At 63.5% G+C, this 17,735-nt stretch overlaps 1 protein-coding gene across 14 annotated transcripts in view; it reads left to right on the plus strand.

Annotated features, from left to right (window-relative positions):
* The window catches only part of MYRF (myelin regulatory factor), a 33,827-nt gene that overhangs the window by 13,333 nt on the left and 2,759 nt on the right, over positions 1 to 17,735 (plus strand). For 2 of the 14 annotated variants that reach the window (XM_045485498.1, XM_045485500.1), the window contains exons 4-26: positions 2,076 to 2,137; positions 3,068 to 3,347; positions 4,322 to 4,572; positions 4,665 to 4,788; positions 6,496 to 6,691; positions 7,875 to 7,951; positions 8,120 to 8,230; positions 8,638 to 8,728; positions 9,097 to 9,297; positions 9,630 to 9,741; positions 10,249 to 10,358; positions 11,061 to 11,221; positions 11,294 to 11,366; positions 11,630 to 11,718; positions 12,043 to 12,111; positions 12,559 to 12,639; positions 12,808 to 12,896; positions 13,017 to 13,208; positions 13,461 to 13,712; positions 15,251 to 15,353; positions 15,573 to 15,647; positions 15,998 to 16,103; positions 17,604 to 17,678. In XM_045485498.1, coding sequence (XP_045341454.1) covers positions 2,076 to 2,137; positions 3,068 to 3,347; positions 4,322 to 4,572; positions 4,665 to 4,788; positions 6,496 to 6,691; positions 7,875 to 7,951; positions 8,120 to 8,230; positions 8,638 to 8,728; positions 9,097 to 9,297; positions 9,630 to 9,741; positions 10,249 to 10,358; positions 11,061 to 11,221; positions 11,294 to 11,366; positions 11,630 to 11,718; positions 12,043 to 12,111; positions 12,559 to 12,639; positions 12,808 to 12,896; positions 13,017 to 13,208; positions 13,461 to 13,712; positions 15,251 to 15,353; positions 15,573 to 15,647; positions 15,998 to 16,103; positions 17,604 to 17,678 — 2,980 coding nt within the window. Of the gene's footprint in view, positions 1 to 2,075; positions 2,138 to 2,257; positions 2,401 to 2,952; positions 3,035 to 3,067; positions 3,348 to 4,321; positions 4,573 to 4,664; positions 4,789 to 6,495; positions 6,692 to 7,874; positions 7,952 to 8,119; positions 8,231 to 8,637; positions 8,729 to 9,096; positions 9,298 to 9,629; positions 9,742 to 10,248; positions 10,359 to 11,060; positions 11,222 to 11,293; positions 11,367 to 11,629; positions 11,719 to 12,042; positions 12,112 to 12,558; positions 12,640 to 12,807; positions 12,897 to 13,016; positions 13,209 to 13,460; positions 13,713 to 15,250; positions 15,354 to 15,572; positions 15,648 to 15,997; positions 16,104 to 17,603; positions 17,679 to 17,735 lie in introns of those variants that run through there. The other 12 variants (XM_045485502.1, XM_045485499.1, XM_045485501.1 and 9 more) reach the window with 12 other exon arrangements.

Raw genomic sequence — 17,735 nt, forward strand, 5'->3', positions numbered from 1 at the left:
GATACACGCAAGCACACACATGTACACACGCAGGGCACACAAAGTCCCCTCACTGGGCCAGGCCCATCCACTCATGCACTTAGCTACTGCGGCCACAGGGGGTCGGCCGATGGCACAGATATGGTACCTGAAGCTCCCCCGACCCAAGCCAGCCTCCCAGGCCCGTTCTCTCCTCTCTCCGAGGAGTCCACGCCAGCAGCCTGACCCAGGGGCTCAGCCTTGGCCTGGCTGTCACCTGGCTGTGTGCACACGGCCGCCAGCCCACAGACACACTCTCGTGAGGACAGACAGGAACATGGGTCTCCTGGGTTCTGCAGAGGGGCTCGAAGAAAGTTCTGGGTTCCCCAGCCTGGCACAGGAGCAGGAGACCCTGTCTTTGGGGAGGAGAAGTGTAGAGTGCGGGGGGCAGGACACCATTCACACAGCCTGGCTCTTCCTTCAGCCCCACCGTTTCCAGCCTCTGGCTGGGTGACCCACAGCCTCGGTCAGGGCCTCAGTGTCTTTGCTGTAGAACGAGTTCAAAATGCTTTCCCCTCCGGGACTGTGGAGATACGGGGAGGAAGCACGGGGGACGTGCTGGGGGCGGGGGGGGGGGCGGGGGGGGGACCGGAGCTCTCCTGGCTTGTTGAGGGAGGCAGTGGAGGCGAGCTGCCGCGTTAGGGGTTAGCTTTTGCCACAGCAGGGCAGACATCTGCCGCGAGCCTGTCCCGATGCCCAGACCCTGAAGGGCAAAGACTGGGAAAGGGAAATAACGCGTAATAAGCACCTGTGGCTCTGTTTGTGGAAGCTTATCCACCCTCTCCAGGCACCAGCTCCTGGGGGAACCCCAAACCAGCTCGCCTAGCGGTAAAGATCTGTTGCCCCTCAGCTGGATGCGAATGGCACACCGGGGCCCTTCGTCCCGGGACAGAAAGGGCTCGCCCAGAGCTGCGCAGAGACCATGTGGCCCGGGCTGCTCCAGGGAGGGACCCAGGGCTTCTCCCTGCCCCTGCCCCTTCTGGGCCCTGTTCTAGGTGCCAGACAAGACAAACACGTCCCTCCTGTAGTAGATCCCGCGGCCTGATTGGAGAGAGGGTTGTTAATCAATAAATCACCAAATCGAGGACTCAGCACCATGAAGAGTTATGAGGAAAGAATACAAGGTCCCATGGACTTGGGGCGTCTCACTGCAGGGACCAGAGGGTGTGAGAGACCTTTACACATTAGAGAGACCGGGGGCCATGGTCAGGGGAGTACAGAGAACAGGCAGGAGATGGGGGTCGCCGGGCAGAGACCCCAGTCAGCCCTAGTGGCCTTGAGGGCTACCGAGAATTCAGCCCCTATGGCCTTTTGGGTCATCCTCGCCTAGCCTGAGGGGTTGGGTGGGTGGCTCGTTCAGGGGAGCCTGAGGACCCTAGAATCAGCCCAGGGCTGTGGCCATGAGGGCTTGCTGCCTCAAGGCAGCTGCCTGGGCCCGGTGGTGGGCAGTCTTTCCAGATGCGGGGACCAGGATGGCCAAAGAGCGGGATCCCTGCTTGGCCGCAGCCTCCCCTCAGCGGGCGAGTGCAGGGCTCGCGCAGGACATGTTGGTCTCTCAGGCCTGAGTTTGTTCCTTTTGCCTGAGCCGCTGATAAAACAGAACCTGCAAGAGAAAAATAAACCCAGGCCTGGCGGAGCTGGCGCCCTGCCTGGCCCACACCTGCCCATGGTGACCCCCACCGAATCTCTCCGGGCTTAGCCCCCTGGAGCCCCTTAGAGTTTCTGGAAAGTGGGGCTTCAGCAGGTGTGGGAAGGAGGAGCCAGCCTGGCCTCTGCATCTGGGAGGAGTCCTTGAATCCCTATGCCCTCACCGGGGACCTTGGCTCCCGGTCCCCAAGCGCCCAGTAGGTCTGAGGGGACGCCGGTGGGAGGAGCCCAAGACCCGCTGCCTGAGTTCAGCCCCAGGCCCTGCCTGGCAAGGCAAGGTGGCTGGTGCAGAGAAATTCCCCTGAGGGCGGGAGCGAGGAGACCCCAGTGCCTCCAGCCTCTAGGGTCTCTGGGACCCTGCCCCACGGAAGTGCTGCCCGCCCAGCAGCCCCTTCCTCCTGCTCCTGCAGCACACTGCCGGACTCTCCCCCAGACTCGGGCTCCGAGGCCTACTCCCCCCAGCAGGTGAATGGTGAGTCCAGCGGGCACCGCCCTCCCCCTCTGGGGTTTGGGCAAGTGGTTGGGGCGGCCTTATCGGGGAGGGAGGGAGCGAGGGAGGGAGGGGGCCAGCGGCCGCCCAACAGGCCCAGATTATCGCTGGTCAAATACTCCCCGGCGCTGGCTATTGTTTCCCCACGGGCGGGTGGGGAGCCTGGCCCTGCCTCTGAGCAAGTGTCCCTGCCGGTGATGCCACCCGCCTGCCCGCCTGCGCCATCATGGACGCGCCCTTCGGCGGTAAGTGGACGGCTGGGGAAGGCTGTGGGTGCAGCCTGAGTACAGGCGTCGCCGGCCCGCAGGGCCCACCTCCCCCTGGGGGGGTGCCAGGGGTGCAGCGGCCCCCAGGTGGCCAAGAACAGAAGGAGCGCGGGCAGCCTTCTCCCCACAGCCCAGAGAGGGGTCAAGAGTTCTGTTTATCTTACCAGAAACATTTCTGGAATGCCTCCTGGGGAACAAAGGGAGCTGGGGGGCTGGCCCCTGGGAGCCCGCTGGAGGGGCTTCCCGGTGGAGGAGGGCTGCCGCAGGACTGTGTTGGGGGTCCCGAGAGACTTCTCCCGGAGGCCCGGAGGAAGATGAGGCCCGAGAGGGGGCTGGGGGAGCACCTTGGGATGTGGGCCCTCCTCAGGGAGGGCAGCCCGGTCTGGGGGCAGGACCCCATTAGGACGGGGGGCGGGGGGGAAGCAGCCCGCCCCCTGGACAGGGTCTTGTCTCCCTGCCCAGGCCTCTAGTGGCCAGCCTCTAGGCTGCCCAGCCCTCCTCCCACGTGGGGCTGGTGGGAGGGCAGCCCCGGGGCTTGGTTCAGGAGAAGGTGGGAATCAGGAGACCCTGCCGGTGGGGGGAGAGCTGGTGCCCGGGAACCTGCGTGATGTAGGTAGGTCTCTGATGCCCCCCATCTCTCCTGCAGACCCCCATCTCCTGCGCACCATTACCCCCGAGTCCCTGTGCCACGTAGGAGTGCCCTCCCGCCTGGAGCACCCACCTCCACCTCCAGCCCACCTACCAGGCCCTCCGCCGCCCCCGCCACCCCCGCCTCACTACCCTGTCCTGCAGCGGGACCTGTACATGAAGGCCGAGCCCCCGATGCCCCCCTACGCTGCCATGGGGCAGGGGCTGGTGCCCACGGATCTCCACCACACACAACAGTCCCAGATGCTACACCAGCTGCTGAATCAGCACGGAGCTGAGTAAGACTCGGGCAGGTGGGCTTGGGGGTCGGGGTTCAGGGCAGCAGAAGGCAGGACAGAGATGGAGGTACGGACAGGGACGAACCAGGAAGGCAGAAGGCTCTGACCCCAGGAGATGAGGGTCAGCACACGGATGCATATGTGCCCAGAAACCTGCTGGAGATTTATAGCCACGGCCAAGCGCTTACGACTACCTTATTTGGTGAGCATGGCCACCCCCATTGCCCAGATAGGTAAACTGGGGCTCCCAGGGGAGGAAACGCTTGCCCAGGTCGTGAAACTAGGAAGGGGCAGAGCCAGGACTTGAACCTCAGGCTGTATCCTTTCCCAGACACCAGGGACTTTCTAACCCGATCGTGGAGTCCTGGGCCTCCTGCGGAAGTGTGAGCCATAGACCCAAGCACCCCATTCTGACTCCAACCAGCAGAATTATCTTTTTGTCTATTTATCTTACACATTGAGATGTCGTGAAAGGTTTCGTTCAAGCCAAGATTCCGCAGCCTCCTCCCCAAGAAACTCTCCTTCCCACCCTTCGTGGCCCATGCCTTCTGTGGCTTGTTTCTGACCATGGAGGCTGCTGTCTGTGGAGCCCCCAACTATAAAGAGTGGCACTGAGAGTGACACCACAGGGAAGGGACCGACCTGTTCATCCCACAAACGATTCTGAGGATGCTGTGCACCAGGCCTATCGCCGGGCATGATGGGGACACACCGACAAGTCAGGTGTGGCCTCTGCCCTCCTTGAATTCCGTAATCTCAGGAGAAGGGAGGAGTGACAGAAATAGAGAATGACAACACAGAGTGATGGGGGGCGGCAGTGAGAAGGTAAAGCCCAGGGGCTTCCTGGAGGAGGTGTCCTCTGGATTAGGTAAATCCTGCTGAAACAGGTTGAAGACGGGAAGAAGGCTATTGCCTAGTGGGAGGGGGCTCAGGAAGAGCCAGCCCCCCAAGACCTGCACCCGTGTCGCCCCCAGGCTCCCCACACACCCCTCCAAGAAGAGGAAGCACTCCGAATCACCTCCCAACACCCTTAATGCCCAGATGCTGAATGGAATGATCAAACAGGAGCCGGGGACCACGACGACCCTGCCCCCGCACCCAGCTCGAGCCCCTTCCCCACCCTGGCCTCCCCAGGGCCCACTCTCCCCCGGCCCCGGCTCCTTGCCCCTCAGCATCGCCCGGGTCCAGACGCCACCTTGGCACCCACCGGGCGCACCCTCACCAGGTACGTGCCTGGCCTGCTGGACCTCACGGGGAGCCAACCCTTGAAGCTGGGGAGTGGGGCGCAGGGCCCACATGGGCGCTCCCTCCCTCCAGGTCTCCTGCAGGACAATGATAGCCTTAGTGGCTCCTACCTGGATCCCAACTACCAATCCATCAAGTGGCAACCGCATCAGCAGAACAAGTGGGCAACGCTGTACGACGCAAACTACAAGGAGCTGTAAGTGATCTGTGCCCTGACCCCACCCCTCCTGGTCACCGTATCCGGGACCCCGCCCCCCGCCCCCAGCCCTGGCATCATGGTCCTAGAGCGGGGCTTGGGAGCACACTGGGTGCCAGGTGGTCCCGGTTTACAGTGGAAAAGCAGTCTCAGGGCAGAGCCGGGACTGGAACTCGGGGTTCTGGACTTCTGGGCCAGCCCAAGGCCTCCTTCAGAAGGTGGTGTCCACCAGGGAGGGGCCGGTGGGAGCCAAGGCAGGGAGACGTGGGTGGATGGGTGTTCTCTGGCTCCTCCTCTCGTCCGCCTCCTCCACTCCTGCATTCCAGGAAGGTAGCAGGAAGCTGTGTTGGCCGGGCCCTTCCAGCAGCCCCCTCCCTGGCAGGGGGGGGGGGGGATGAGAGGGTGGGGGAGGACGGGCTGTCCGGGCGTTCCTAGCTTTCCCTCAGCACCCACCCATGTGGATTCAACTTCCTGGGACCAGGCCAGGAGCACTCTGGGTCCACCCCCCTCACTCTTGTCGAAGTTCCGTGGAGGTGAGAGCGTCGCTCACCAACTCCCCGCGACATTGTCAGGCCTGGGCAGGGTGGAACAGACCAGTCTCCCCGAGTCGGGTACCCCAGGCCATGTGGGATTCTTAGCCAGAAGCCCTCAGGGCTTGGGGGGGGGGGGCGGCGGTCCAGCTGCTGTAGTGGCTGAAGTATCCCTTGAGGCCCTGCCAGGGCTGGGGGAGACGTCTTTAGGGATCCCGCCCTTATGGCCTGGTGAGGACCCCCCACTCTTACCACCATGCTTTCTGGGCCAGCCCTGCCACTCCAGGCCTTAAGGCCAGGAAGCTGGCAGCTGAGGCCCCCCAGAGTGGCCCGTGTACTTCCGGGGTATTCTCCTGGGGCAGGCAGGTGGGTGGAGCCCCAGGCCTTCCGGTAGAAGTTAGCCAGACTCTTCCCCCAAGTTTGGAAGCATTCTCTTCTCTCATCCTCCTCCAGGCAGGCCCCAGGCACCGGGGGAGCTGGGGAGGGTACTGCTCGTGCCTGGGGACCTGGGTAAGGACGGGCCAACGGTTGACCCCCTTTCCTGCCACCTAGAGGTCCCCCAAAGGATCCTTACTTGGAATACTTCCCCAGCAACAGACGGGTAAACCGAGGCTGAGTCCCGGCCGCCCAGAGTGCCCCTCTCCCCACTTGGGCAGAGGGAAGAGTCAGAATGAGGACTTTGGGGGCTTGAGCAAGCCAGTGGGCAGGGGCCGGGCCAGCGCTCAGAGCCGGCGCCTGGTTCCACCGTTTCCATGGCAACCAGCTGTCAGGCCAGTGAGGCTCTGCAGACGCACCCTCTCTCACCCCATCTCCCGTGAGGGAGGGGGCTTCAGGCAGCATTCTGGGAAGGAGCCAAGCGTGATGAGGCGCCCCCTCCTCAGGAGTTCACGCCTGGGCGGTGGGCCCCAGGGGTCTTGCCCTGCCTCCCCCGTCACCTGGGTGGGCTGGTCCCAGCCTTGTAGAGGAAAGAATATTGGCCGAGGCAGACCTGAGCTCAAAATCCTTCTGGGGACTCAGTTTCCATTTCTGAGAAGTGGGGGCAGCCGCCCGAGTGGTTTGAGGATCGGGGGTACCAGATAGGAAGCTGCTTTGGAATGCAGGCGTGTAGGAGGAACATTCCAGGTTTGGTTGGGGGGGGGGCGCGGCGGCTCCAGTGAGTCCCTTCCTCTGCCCCCAGGCCCATGCTCACCTACCGCGTGGACGCTGACAAGGGCTTCAACTTTTCGGTGGGCGACGACGCCTTCGTGTGCCAGAAGAAGAACCACTTTCAGGTGACGGTATACATCGGCATGCTGGGGGAGCCCAAGTACGTCAAGACGCCCGAAGGCCTCAAGCCCCTCGACTGCTTCTATCTGAAACTGCACGGAGTGAAGGCAGGTTTGGGGGCTCAGCCAGGAGGGGAGGGGAGCAGAGGCGAGTCAGGAATGCTGGGGGGAGCTTGAGAGACCCCAAGGCAAAGTGAGTGTCCCTGTGCCCCGTCAGCCTCCTCAGGCTTCCTAATTCCTTCTCTACCCTGTGACCCCAAGTCTGCACCCCCAGCAGAGACCCTTCTCCTGACTCCTCTGTCGGCTGCCTTAGCTCCCCATCCCCAAATGGAGTCCCTGCCAACTCACCCCTCGCTCTAGGCTCACGCACCAGGCCTGGCTGTTCTCCTAGGGCATTGCCCGCCTTGGTCCCTTCTCTCACGTCTCCCCTCCGCCTCCCCCTGGACCAGACCACGTGCCCCCTCCGCCCCCCGCCGCTTCTCTGAACGTCCACAGCGGCTTCTCCTCTGGCGCTCAGCTCATGCTCCCCCGAGACACCTGGTGCCCTCCCAGCAAAGAGCCATGACTTCTAAGCTTAGCCCACAAAGGCCTTTGGGATCCAGCCTTTCATTCCTGCCCTGCCTTTTGCTGTGCCCCAGACCATCTGGGCCTGTTCATAGCACCTGCTTTCCGGAAGCCGCTCCGTTTCTCTGGGATGCCCTGAGAATGCCCAGTCCATCCCTCCTCTCCTGGCAGGCCGTTCCTTGGCCTCCCTGGTCACTCTGCTGGGGTCCCTGGTCCCCGGGGACACTTGCCCTGAGGCCCCTCCAGCACCCCCCAGGAGGGGTTGGTTTGGAGCCCTTGCGCATCCTGGGGGAACGGCTGGGTGTGTTTCCTTCGGTGCTGGGAGCCGGGCCGGCTCCTTGGCCTGGCTCAGCCGGTGCTCACGGAAGGGTTAAGGGGACTGGATGTGAGTGTGGGAGAGGGTCTGGGGAGTGAGCGGGTGTGTGTGTGTGTGTGTGTGTTGATGGAGGCCCGCTTGGGATATGTACGAGGAGGTCGGGGCATGCGCGGGTGTGGACGTGGGGGCTGTGAGTGTTTCTGTGGAATACGTGTGTGGGTGGGTGTGTGCAGAGGTGGGGGAGTGATGGGACTATCTGTGCCCTCGTGGAAGAGAGGGCCGCCCCTCTTCCCGGGGACGTCCAGCTGGGCCAGGCCTGGGCCGAGTGGGTAAAGGGAAGCAGAACCAGGCAGCAGAACCAGGGGGTCCCCTCGCCCTGATCTGCCTCGGGGGCCCTGCTTTCTCCCCCAGCTGGAGGCCCTGAACCAGTCCATCAACATTGAGCAGTCACAGTCCGACCGAAGCAAGCGGCCCTTTAACCCTGTCACGTGAGTGTCTGGCCCTGTGGGGGGAGGGGGGAGGACCTGGGAGGGCTGACCCCGGAGCCGGGCTGGGAGCTGAGGGGGCCCGGCTGGCACCCCCAGTGTCTGCCTCCTACACATTCTTGACTGGGTCCCCCTCCCTGCCCACTGAATACCAGCCCCCCGCCTCTGCAGGGTCAATCTGCCTCCTGAGCAGGTCACGAAGGTGACCGTGGGGCGCTTGCACTTCAGCGAGACCACCGCCAACAACATGCGCAAGAAGGGCAAACCTAACCCAGACCAGAGGTGAGCGGGCTTGACCTCTGCCTTGGCAGCCCCTCCATTTCCGAGGAGGAAGGGCAGCAGGACACCACCCCGTAGTCAGTGTCCCACAGACTGACCCATTTTACAGATGAGAGACCTGAGACTCGTACCTAAGGCTAACTGATTTAAGGATGAGACAGACCAGGAGCGCGGCTTCTGGGTGAAACAGCTCAAAGGTTTCCTAGCTGTGGGTCCTGGGGAATGTCTGCCCCCTGGTGGAGACTCAGGTTCCTCTTCTGTGGGATGAGCTGTGAATGCCCCCGCCCCTCCTCCGGCCGCTAGGGGTGGTAGGAGCCTCAGCACTGAACATGAGACTTGGGAAGGGTGGCTGGGGCGCAGGGGCAGGTGGGGCAGGGCCCTGGGTGCCTCTAAACCCCTGTGCGCCCCAGGTACTTCATGCTGGTGGTGGCGCTCCAGGCCCATGCACAGAACCAGAACTACACGCTGGCTGCCCAGATCTCAGAGCGCATCATCGTGAGGGTGAGGGCCATCTCCACCCAAGGGGTTGAGAGTCCTCCCCAGAGCTGGGAGAAACAGCACCCAGGAGGAATACGGGGTGCTGGGGGCGGGGGGTGGTCAGGAGCTAGAATGCTGATCCCACTCGGTGCTAGTGGTGTGACTTTGGGCAAGTTCCCACCCTCTGAGCCACAAGCACGGAGGAACACAAGACCTAGGTGGCCTTCTGAGATCCCACAAGCGACTGAAAAGTGCCACAATGAGAGGGTCGGTTGAAGTTGGGCGTGGTGGAGTGAGAATCCTTGCCTGGAGCGGGAGGGTGGCGGCAGGGTTTCCCAGGGCACTGCAGGTGCCCCCTCCCCTAGGACTGATCCAACCCCCACTTGTGCTAGGCCTCCAACCCAGGCCAGTTTGAGAGTGACAGCGACGTGCTGTGGCAGCGGGCGCAGGTGCCCGACACTGTCTTCCACCATGGCCGCGTGGGCATCAACACGGACCGACCCGACGAGGCGTTGGTCGTGCACGGCAATGTCAAGGTCATGGGCTCGCTCATGCACCCCTCCGACCTGCGGGCCAAGGAGCACGTGCAGGAGGTGGGGGCGGGGCTGTGGGCGAGGGGCGGGGCTGTGCGGGGGGGGGGGGGGGGAGCTGAGTTTCCAGCGGGAGGGGCCGGGGGCAGGGCTGGGCCGCCAGGGGCGGATTGGTGTGTGGGCGGGGCTCGTGGAGGGGCGGGGCCAGATGGAAGGGCGGGGCTGCAGGGGAAGGAGATGGGGGAGGCCGGCTCTAGATTTCTGGAGCTCGACCCTGGTGCAAGGTCTCCCCTCCGCACTGCAGACCCTGGGTCCCCACCGTCTTGAGCTCCGGGGCCTACTTCGGACGGGCCCAGGAGGGGAGGGGTTCAGTCTCGGCCCCGGTTCCCGTGCAGGTGGACACCACGGAGCAGCTGAAGAGGATCTCACGCATGCGGCTGGTGCACTACAGATACAAGCCTGAGTTTGCAGCCACCGCAGGCATCGAGGCCACGGCACCAGAGACGGGTAGGGACCTGCTACGTCGACGGGAGCTGGGGTCCCGGAACCAGCAGCCCTCGGCCCCCTGTCCCTGTCCTCTGGCAACTCTGTCCCAGCCCGCTGGAAACCCCACTCCCAGGAACCCCTCTCCTTGACTCCTGGAACTCCTGCCTAGGAATCCTGCCCTCTAGAAGTCCCGCCCCTCAGCCCTGGGTGCCCGGGACACTAGAAGTCCGGGAATCGTGGTCCCGGCATCCTCTGCTCCTTAGGTGAATCCTGCCTCTATCCAGGCCCACTTTCCCTGGGAGCCTTACACCCAGGAATCCACCCTTCCCCCAGGCCAGGGAACCCCACAACCGGAGCCAGGGAGCGGCAGCCTTCGGAACACTGGTCTGTGGGAGCCCCCTGCTCCAGTGCTCCTTGGATCCCAAATCTCTAGCCCTCAGAATTTCGCCCTCTTCAAACTTGGGGGCCCTCCTTGCATTATAATTGGCGCTGTGGGTGTTCTGTACCCCACCCTCCCCCACTCTCCAGGTGTCATCGCCCAGGAGGTGAAGGAGATCCTGCCTGAGGCCGTGAAGGACACTGGAGACGTGGTCTTTGCCAATGGGAAAACCATAGAGAACTTCTTGGTGGTGAACAAGGTCTGCAGGGTGGGGGGATGGAGAGAGCCCAAGGGCCGAGGGTGGACCAGCTGGGGCGTTATCTCCCACTTAGAGACTGGGGGCACTGAAGCGCAGAGGGGGCAGGCAGCCCAGTCTTCTCTCATGCTGCCTCCGGAGCCCCCTGCCCACCCCCCACTCCGCCCCCGGGGAAAGGGGGTGAGCGTTCAAGGGCCAGCTGGGGACTTGGCGACACGATGGTTGTGTGATCCACGGCAAGAGGAAGCTCCCTGGGGATCATTTTCCTCCCCTTTGAAAGGAGGCTAGAGATAGTCCACTGCCAAGACCTTCCCAGGTGGTTATTGAGAAGCTGAAATAACACAGCGGAGCGTGAGGGTGATGTTTGTAACTACCTGGCATGAGGCCGGGCATCAAGGAGCGTGTAGTACTATGTCTTGGCCTTGGCTGAGCAATAAGGAGCTGAAGCCTGAGATACCACGTTCATCAGAGGGTGGGAGCCTCTGAGAGACGGGGTTCAGACGGCGAGGAGGGGTGGGAAGGGCTGGCCGGATGGCGGCGCAAAGGTGCAGAGGCGGGGGTGCTGTTTGGAGGCAGGCGCGGGGAGTTGGGGGCTGCTGAGGCCGACCTGGGCAGGGAGGCTTTGAGGACTTCCAGGCGGCCGTGGGTCCTGCTCCCTGTAGCCCAGGGTTCCCAGGGGCTGACCGTGCCGGCCGCCCGTGGCAGGAGCGCATCTTCATGGAGAACGTGGGTGCCGTGAAGGAGCTGTGCAAGCTGACGGACAACCTGGAGACGCGCATTGACGAGCTGGAGCGCTGGAGCCACAAGCTGGCCAAACTGCGGCGGCTGGACAGCCTCAAGTCCACTGGCAGCTCGGGTGCCTTCAGGTGGGGGCGGGGCCAGGCGGGGGCCAGACCCCTTTCCCAGAGGCACCTCTGACCCTGGCCCTCTTGCTGCAGCCATGCAGGGAGCCAGTTCAGCCGGGCGGGCAGCGTCCCCCACAAGAAGAGGCCCCCCAAGGTGGCCAGCAAGGTGAGGACGGGCGCGGATGGGAGGCGGGTGGGACCGGGGCCCTCCTCCTCCAGGCTCTCGGACTGCAAGCACTTCCCCTCGCTTCCCAGCTCTCTAGCCCTCTGGCCCCGTTTCTCCTTCGTCTCCCGCTGCCCCCCCCCTCCCCCGTAGGAACGAGCAGACCTTAGCACCCCCACGTCCAGCAGAGCCGACACTGAGTGAGACCATGGGCTCCCTCAGTCTGGGCCTCTTCTGCTTCTTCCCCTTTTACGCTCGGTCCTCAGTCGTCATCTGTGGTCCCAGACCAGGCCTGCATCAGCCAGCGCTTCCTGCAGGGAACCATCATTGCCCTGGTGGTGGTCATGGCCTTCAGGTGACTTGACCCCCAGGCTCCAGGGGTGGCTGGCTGGGGAAGTGGAGCTGTCCCTTGCGCCCGGGCCTGGGGGGAAGAGGAAGATGTGGCCGGGAGAGGAGACCTCACAGAAGCGTGGAGGGACAGAGGGGCGTCTCAGGGAAGGAAGTGGGCTGCCTCATTCGGTCTCGTGCCCCTGGGGCTGGGGAGACCCACTCGCAGGCACCGTTCACTGTCACTCGCGAGCCCAACCCCCGGAGCCAAGGACCACAGACCCTGCCCTAGAGAGAGGGGCCGGGACAGCAGCTCCAGCTCTGACAGTGGCCCTTTTTCTGTGGCTCCCAGCGTGGTGTCCATGTCTACACTGTATGTGCTGAGCCTGCGCTCCGAGGAGGACCTGGTGGAAACCGATGGGTATGTCCCTGGAGGCCTGGCTGCTGGCCAAGCCGCCAGGACAGGCGGGGCTTTGGTGGGCAGCCCAGGGTCAGAGGAGCCGTGGAGGCGGTCTCCTCCGAAGGGGATAGCGCTTCAGGCTCTCGGCCTGCTGGAGGCTTGCAGGGGTGGCTGGGCAGGTCTCCCTGGAGGAGGGGCAGACATTTCCCGGTCCCTACCGAAGCCAGTGTGTCTCGTGGGCCCGTTCAGTGCTCCTTTAGGTAGCTGGGCCTCTGAGAGTCAGAGGGCATCGAGGGGCCCAGGTTGGAATGGGCATGGGGGGACGGGCGGGGGACAGAGGGCCACCGTGGGATCTTGGGCTCTGATTGCCCACTGTCACCTCAGCTCCTGGGCTATCTCTGACTGTTTCTTTTCTCTCTCCTCCCCTGCACCTATCCCCCCCTCCTGTTCCTCTCTGCTGCCCGTTAGCTCTTTTGCTGTGTCCACTTCCTGTCTTCTGGCCCTGCTCCGGCCCCAGCACCCTGGGGGGAGTGAGGCCAGGTGCCCATGGTACGTGTCTGGACCGAGCCCCTGCCCTCCTGCCTCTGGCTCCTGCCACCCTTCTCCCTGCCTCCTTTCCACCATCCCTGTCCACCTCCTCCTGTCCCTCCTGCTCCGCCGGAACCCCCAGGCCTCCTTGTTGAGGCTGTCCTCTGAGCTCAGCCCTCCCTTCCCCAGCAGGTCCAGCCAGAGCTTTGGGACCACTCAGCTCCGACAGTCCCCTGTGACCACCGGGCTGCCAGGCACACGGCCCTCTTTGCTGCTGGGTGCGTGCCTGTGGGGGGTCTGGAGGGTTGGGATGGGGGAGAGGTGGCCGCGTTCTGGGGCGGCGGGGGCGCGGGGCTCAGCTGCCTGCTGCTCGCTCATACGGCCCCTGGCTTCTGCAGTTACCACCGGCCTGAGCAGCTCAGCCCCAGGTCCTGTCATCCCCACTTTGGACCTGTGCTCCAGCCGCCCTTGTCCAGTCATCTGCTGTTCCTCCTCCACCCCCAGCCCTACCCCTGCCCCTAGTCTTGGCTCCAGCTTTAACCCTGGCCGTGGCCTCAGCCCCAGTCCCAGCCCCTCCACCAATCGCTCAGGTATGTCTGTCTCGGGTTCGGGTTGAGGGGGTGTTATGGGAGTCCAGAGAAACACCCCGAAGACTCATTGGAGGGAGGGTGTCCGGGAGCCCAGAATGAGGCTCCGGAGGAAGACTGGTGGGTCTCCCTGAGGGGACCAAGAGACAGATGGGGGTCACCCACAGTCTGGTGAAGTCCTAGAGAAAGCTGGACAGGAGGTAGCCAGTTGCTGCCTGTGCCTTCTTCTCAGCCTACCTCTGGTTCTGTCCACAGGCCCCGGCCAGATGGCCCTCCTACCAGTCACCAACATCAGAGCCAAGTCCTGGGGCCTGTCGGCCAATGGTATCGGCCACTCCAAGCATCCAAAGAGCTCAGAGCCTCTGGCCAGCCCTGAAGTCCCCTTCCCTGGAGGGCAGGGCAAAGCCAAGAACAGCCCCAGCCTTGGTCTCCACGGCCGGGCCCGCAGAGGGCTTCCCCAGCCCGGCCTGAGCCCTGCTCGGCCCACTCGGGCCCAGGGCCAGCCAGGTACTTGCCCTACCTTGCCCCCCATCTTCTCAGCTCAGCCACCTGAACGCCTGGTGCGGGATTGCCAGCCCACAGACGCTTGCTGGGCATTACTAAGTAGCAGGAATGAGGCCAGGAGCCTTATGTAGCTCGCCTCATTTAATCCTTACATATTCCTGCAAGGAGGGGATCATCCCCGTAGTTCAGATGGGGAAACGGAGACAGGGTGTTCGGCCTGTCAGCGGCAGAGCTAGGATTCCATCTCCCCGACACCGGGGCCTGGCTCCTTCGCCCCCATGCCAGGGCAAGGAGGGTGCTGTGCAGGGTCTCCCCCCCGCGCCCCCCCAGCTTTCCAAATCTCAAGGCTTTGGTTGTCACCAAGCCAGAGAACCCTTGGCCGCACACGTTTTCTGTCTGCCACTGACTCCTCCGACGCACCCTGCCGGCCGCCCCGGGGGCTGCAGAGGCCAGGGGCCTTCCAGGCTTCCCAGGCGGTCTGCTCTAGGTACTGGGCCTTCTCATTGGCTTTCACTTGATGGGTTTTGTGGCTTAGAGGAAAAAAAAAAGCTTAGAAACTGTGGCTTGCCGAGACTGAAGTTCAATTGTACAGGGAGGTGGGGGGCTGGGGGTGCTGAGGACACACGTGCCCGGCCCCGGATGGCTCAGAGACGTGAGAACACGGCAGCATAGGGGCGGGCCGCAGCTCGGAGGGGACTTTGCAGGCAGCTTGGTGACTGGGGAGGGCACGTAATCCAGGTGGGGGTGGAGAGGTGATCAGGAAGGCCTCCCCGGAGGAGGTGACATTGGAGCTGAGTCTCTGAAGGACCGCAGGGGTTTGCCCAGAAGAGACATGTGAGGGTCTCTTCCATCTTGTCTGTGTGTGGTGTCCGTGGGCCCATAGGCCTGCTGGGGCCCCTGGGTGCCTGGCTGTGCCTCACGGAGCTGAGCACATGTTCGGTGGCCCCAGCCTCCCCTCCCTCGGTGGGATGGTCAGGCAGGCAGCAGCTAGCCTGTAGGTGAGCTGAGATGACCTCACCCGCCCTCCGTGTCACGCTTCAGTCCCGCCCTCACCCAGCCAGCCAGCCAGCCGTGGCGGGTTCCTTCACAGAGGGCCACAGGCCCCCACGAGTGTGCTGCTGGCGGGTGTCTCACAGTTGGCGCTGGAGGGAAAAAAAAAAAAAAAAAGCCCCGATTTGTGGCGAATACTCCCACCATGGCTGATTTCAAGGTACCAACCTGATGCCTCTGAACTGAGTGTTGAAAAGCGTGTGCAGTCAGGAGCAGAGCACTGTGGGCGGGCTCCTGTGCACCCCCCCCCGGCACCCATCCCTGCCCCTGGTGTGCAGGTTCCTGTCAAGGAGGCGGACCTCAGGCTCCCGGGAACTGGCTCTTTGTAGTGCTGCTGGGGCGCAGGGTGGTGTGACCCTGGCCATCGTGGGGGGTCTGGAAAGAATGACCTGAAACTCATTTACACTAAGGTGTGTGTGACTGAACGCGAGTCTGGCGAGGAAGGGCTTGGCGGCTTCTCGCCCCTGTCACCCTCCTCCCTGCCCCAACAGCCTCTCTCCTTGCAGACCCAGTGCCCTCCCTGACCTCCATCCAGGTGCTGGAGAACTCAATGCCCATCACTTCCCAGTACTGCGCTCCAGAGGATGCCTGCAGGTGGGCCTGGCTGCCCCCCTCCCCTCACCCCAAGGACAGACTCCCTCAGGTGACGTGAGCCCAGGCAGTACAGATGCTCAGATGTCACCCCCCTTCCCCCACCCCAGAGGTGGCACAGTCTCTTTCCGTGAGCTCCAGGACAGACGGGGTGGGGAGTCCAGGCAGGGGGCCTCAGCAGGGTAGCCTTGGACTAAGCAGCAGCCATGTTTGCCCTCTCAGGCCTGGAAACTTCACCTACCACATCCCTGTCAGCAGCGGCACCCCGCTGCACCTCAGCCTGACTCTGCAGATGAAGTGAGTGGAGGGACGTGGGGGGTCCCCGGCAACCTGGGGAAGGGGTCTGAGGAGCGACGCCAACTTTATTGCTCGCTCTGCGCTTGACTGGCTGTGTGACCCTGGCAGTCTCTGGGCTTCAGCTTCTCATCTGTAAACCACACCGTGGTTGCCCCGGGGTGTGAACGCCATGTGGGACGGTAGATGGCAAAGGGTTTGCGGCCGTCTCGGGCCTGGACCCGTGGGCATCGTTGTCAGGCCGCGTGCGGACTCGCGGCTTGTTTCAGCGGGGCAGGGGAGGTGGAGGGGAGGGCTGGTTGGGAGGGGGCCCCCAGGAGCCCCACCTCCCTGCTAACTGGGCCTTCCCCCAGCTCTTCGTCTCCCGTGTCTGTGGTGCTGTGCAGCCTGATGTCAAAGGAGCAGCCGTGTGAGGAGAGGGACTTTCCACAGAGCCTGCACACCTTCCAGGACACCCAGGTAGGGGGCGACTGGGAAGCCGTGGGCCAGCCACACCCCAGAGCTTCCTCTCCCCGGGCACAGCCGCGCCCCCAAACAGGTGAAGGAGCCGGGGGCCAGAGCGAAGGCACCTCCACAAGGGACGCTTTAGGCCTCTGGGCCCTGGGGAGGGGGCACGGGGGCACTGGTCACGCCTGAGCGCCTCGTGGCCCTGCCCTTGCTCTGTGCCATCCCCGGCCCTGCCCTGACAGAGCCCCTGGGAAGACAAAAGTCCCACCAGGCCTAACCTGGGGTTGAACGCAACGGTGCGGGTGGGGAGGGTATTCTAGGAGTCCTTGGCAGGGAGAGCCAGCCTTGTCTGTGCTCGGGGTCAGAACAGCCACCCCGACAAAGTCACGTTTAAGACGAGAACTGAAGGATGATTTGGGGTCAGCTGGAGAAAGAGAGGACAGTGTCCCAGGAGTAGGACAGCACATGCTGAGGTCTGGAGGCCAGGGACTGGGTGGCCTTCTGGCAGAGCCGGACACGTGGCAAGGGCTAGGGGGCGGGGAACGGGAAGGAGCACGGGCAGCGGCTCACACTGGGCCCAGTGAGTTCACACTGGGCAGCGGCATGGTTCAAGCCACCATTTTGGAAGATCTCTCGGCGATTTCGTAGAGGCCTACCTCCTGCTCGGAGAACCAAATGGCTGAGACCCTTTCCTTGTTCAGCTCCTCACTGGCCATGTGACCCCCACGTAACCCAAAGTTGTGACTCTCAGCACGGGTTAAGGGGACTTCTCACCAATTCGTGGTTATTCAACAAGTATGTGTCGGGGCCCCTCTAGCCCAGGCCCTGTCCTGGGCTCGGCAGTGGGGAGGCAGGCGGGGTGGACCCAGGCCTTGCCTGGGAAGAACGCACCCTCTAGCCGAGGAGAAAAGAGGTGCAGAAAGTAACGAGCGGAGGGGTGCATGGGAGCCTCGAAACAGGCGCAGAGGAGAACGTGCCCGGAAGTAGAGGGAGAGCCCTGCCAGCCCCTCGTCTTCAGATGTGGAGCTCAGGCCAGAATCCACATCCCTGGAGGCCAAGCCAAAGCCTCAGGGGGGAGATGGGCAAGCGGTCTGAAGCCAGGCCTCACGCTCCCTGGCGAAGGAGAGCAGACCAGACCCGTGTGTCAACCCCAGCTCTGCCACCCGGTGCCCTGTGATTTTAGGCTGGAACTCGGCTTCCTCATCTACCAGCAGCATCACCTTACTGGGTTGTAGTGAGGTTGGGGTTAATGAAATACTTTGTGCCTGGAGCGTAATGGGTGAGGGGAGGCAGGGACCGGGGGACGGCGGCTGTGGGCTTGTGGGTACCTGGCACAGAGTGTGCGTAGAGGGGGGCTGCCATCACTCCCCAAAGCGGAGCGTGCTCCCTCCCTTCTCTCTTCTCAGCGCTCATTTTACCCTTTGGGAGACTTGCCCTGGAGCCCCGGTGAGGGCTGCTGGTCGGGATAGGGGCAGGGGGCTGTGTTCACCCTTCTCTCTCCCCTCTCTCCAGGGCACGTCCCACCAGTGGCCAGTGACCATCCTGTCTTTCCGAGAATTCACCTACCACTTCCGGGTGGCACTGCTGGTGAGCCCAGGCACCCACCTGCCCCCAGAGGTCCAGGCGCCTGTAGCTCAGCATGGG

This window comes from Leopardus geoffroyi, chromosome D1 (genome assembly GCF_018350155.1).
Source record: "Leopardus geoffroyi isolate Oge1 chromosome D1, O.geoffroyi_Oge1_pat1.0, whole genome shotgun sequence".
Classification (NCBI taxonomy): domain Eukaryota; kingdom Metazoa; phylum Chordata; class Mammalia; order Carnivora; family Felidae; genus Leopardus; species Leopardus geoffroyi.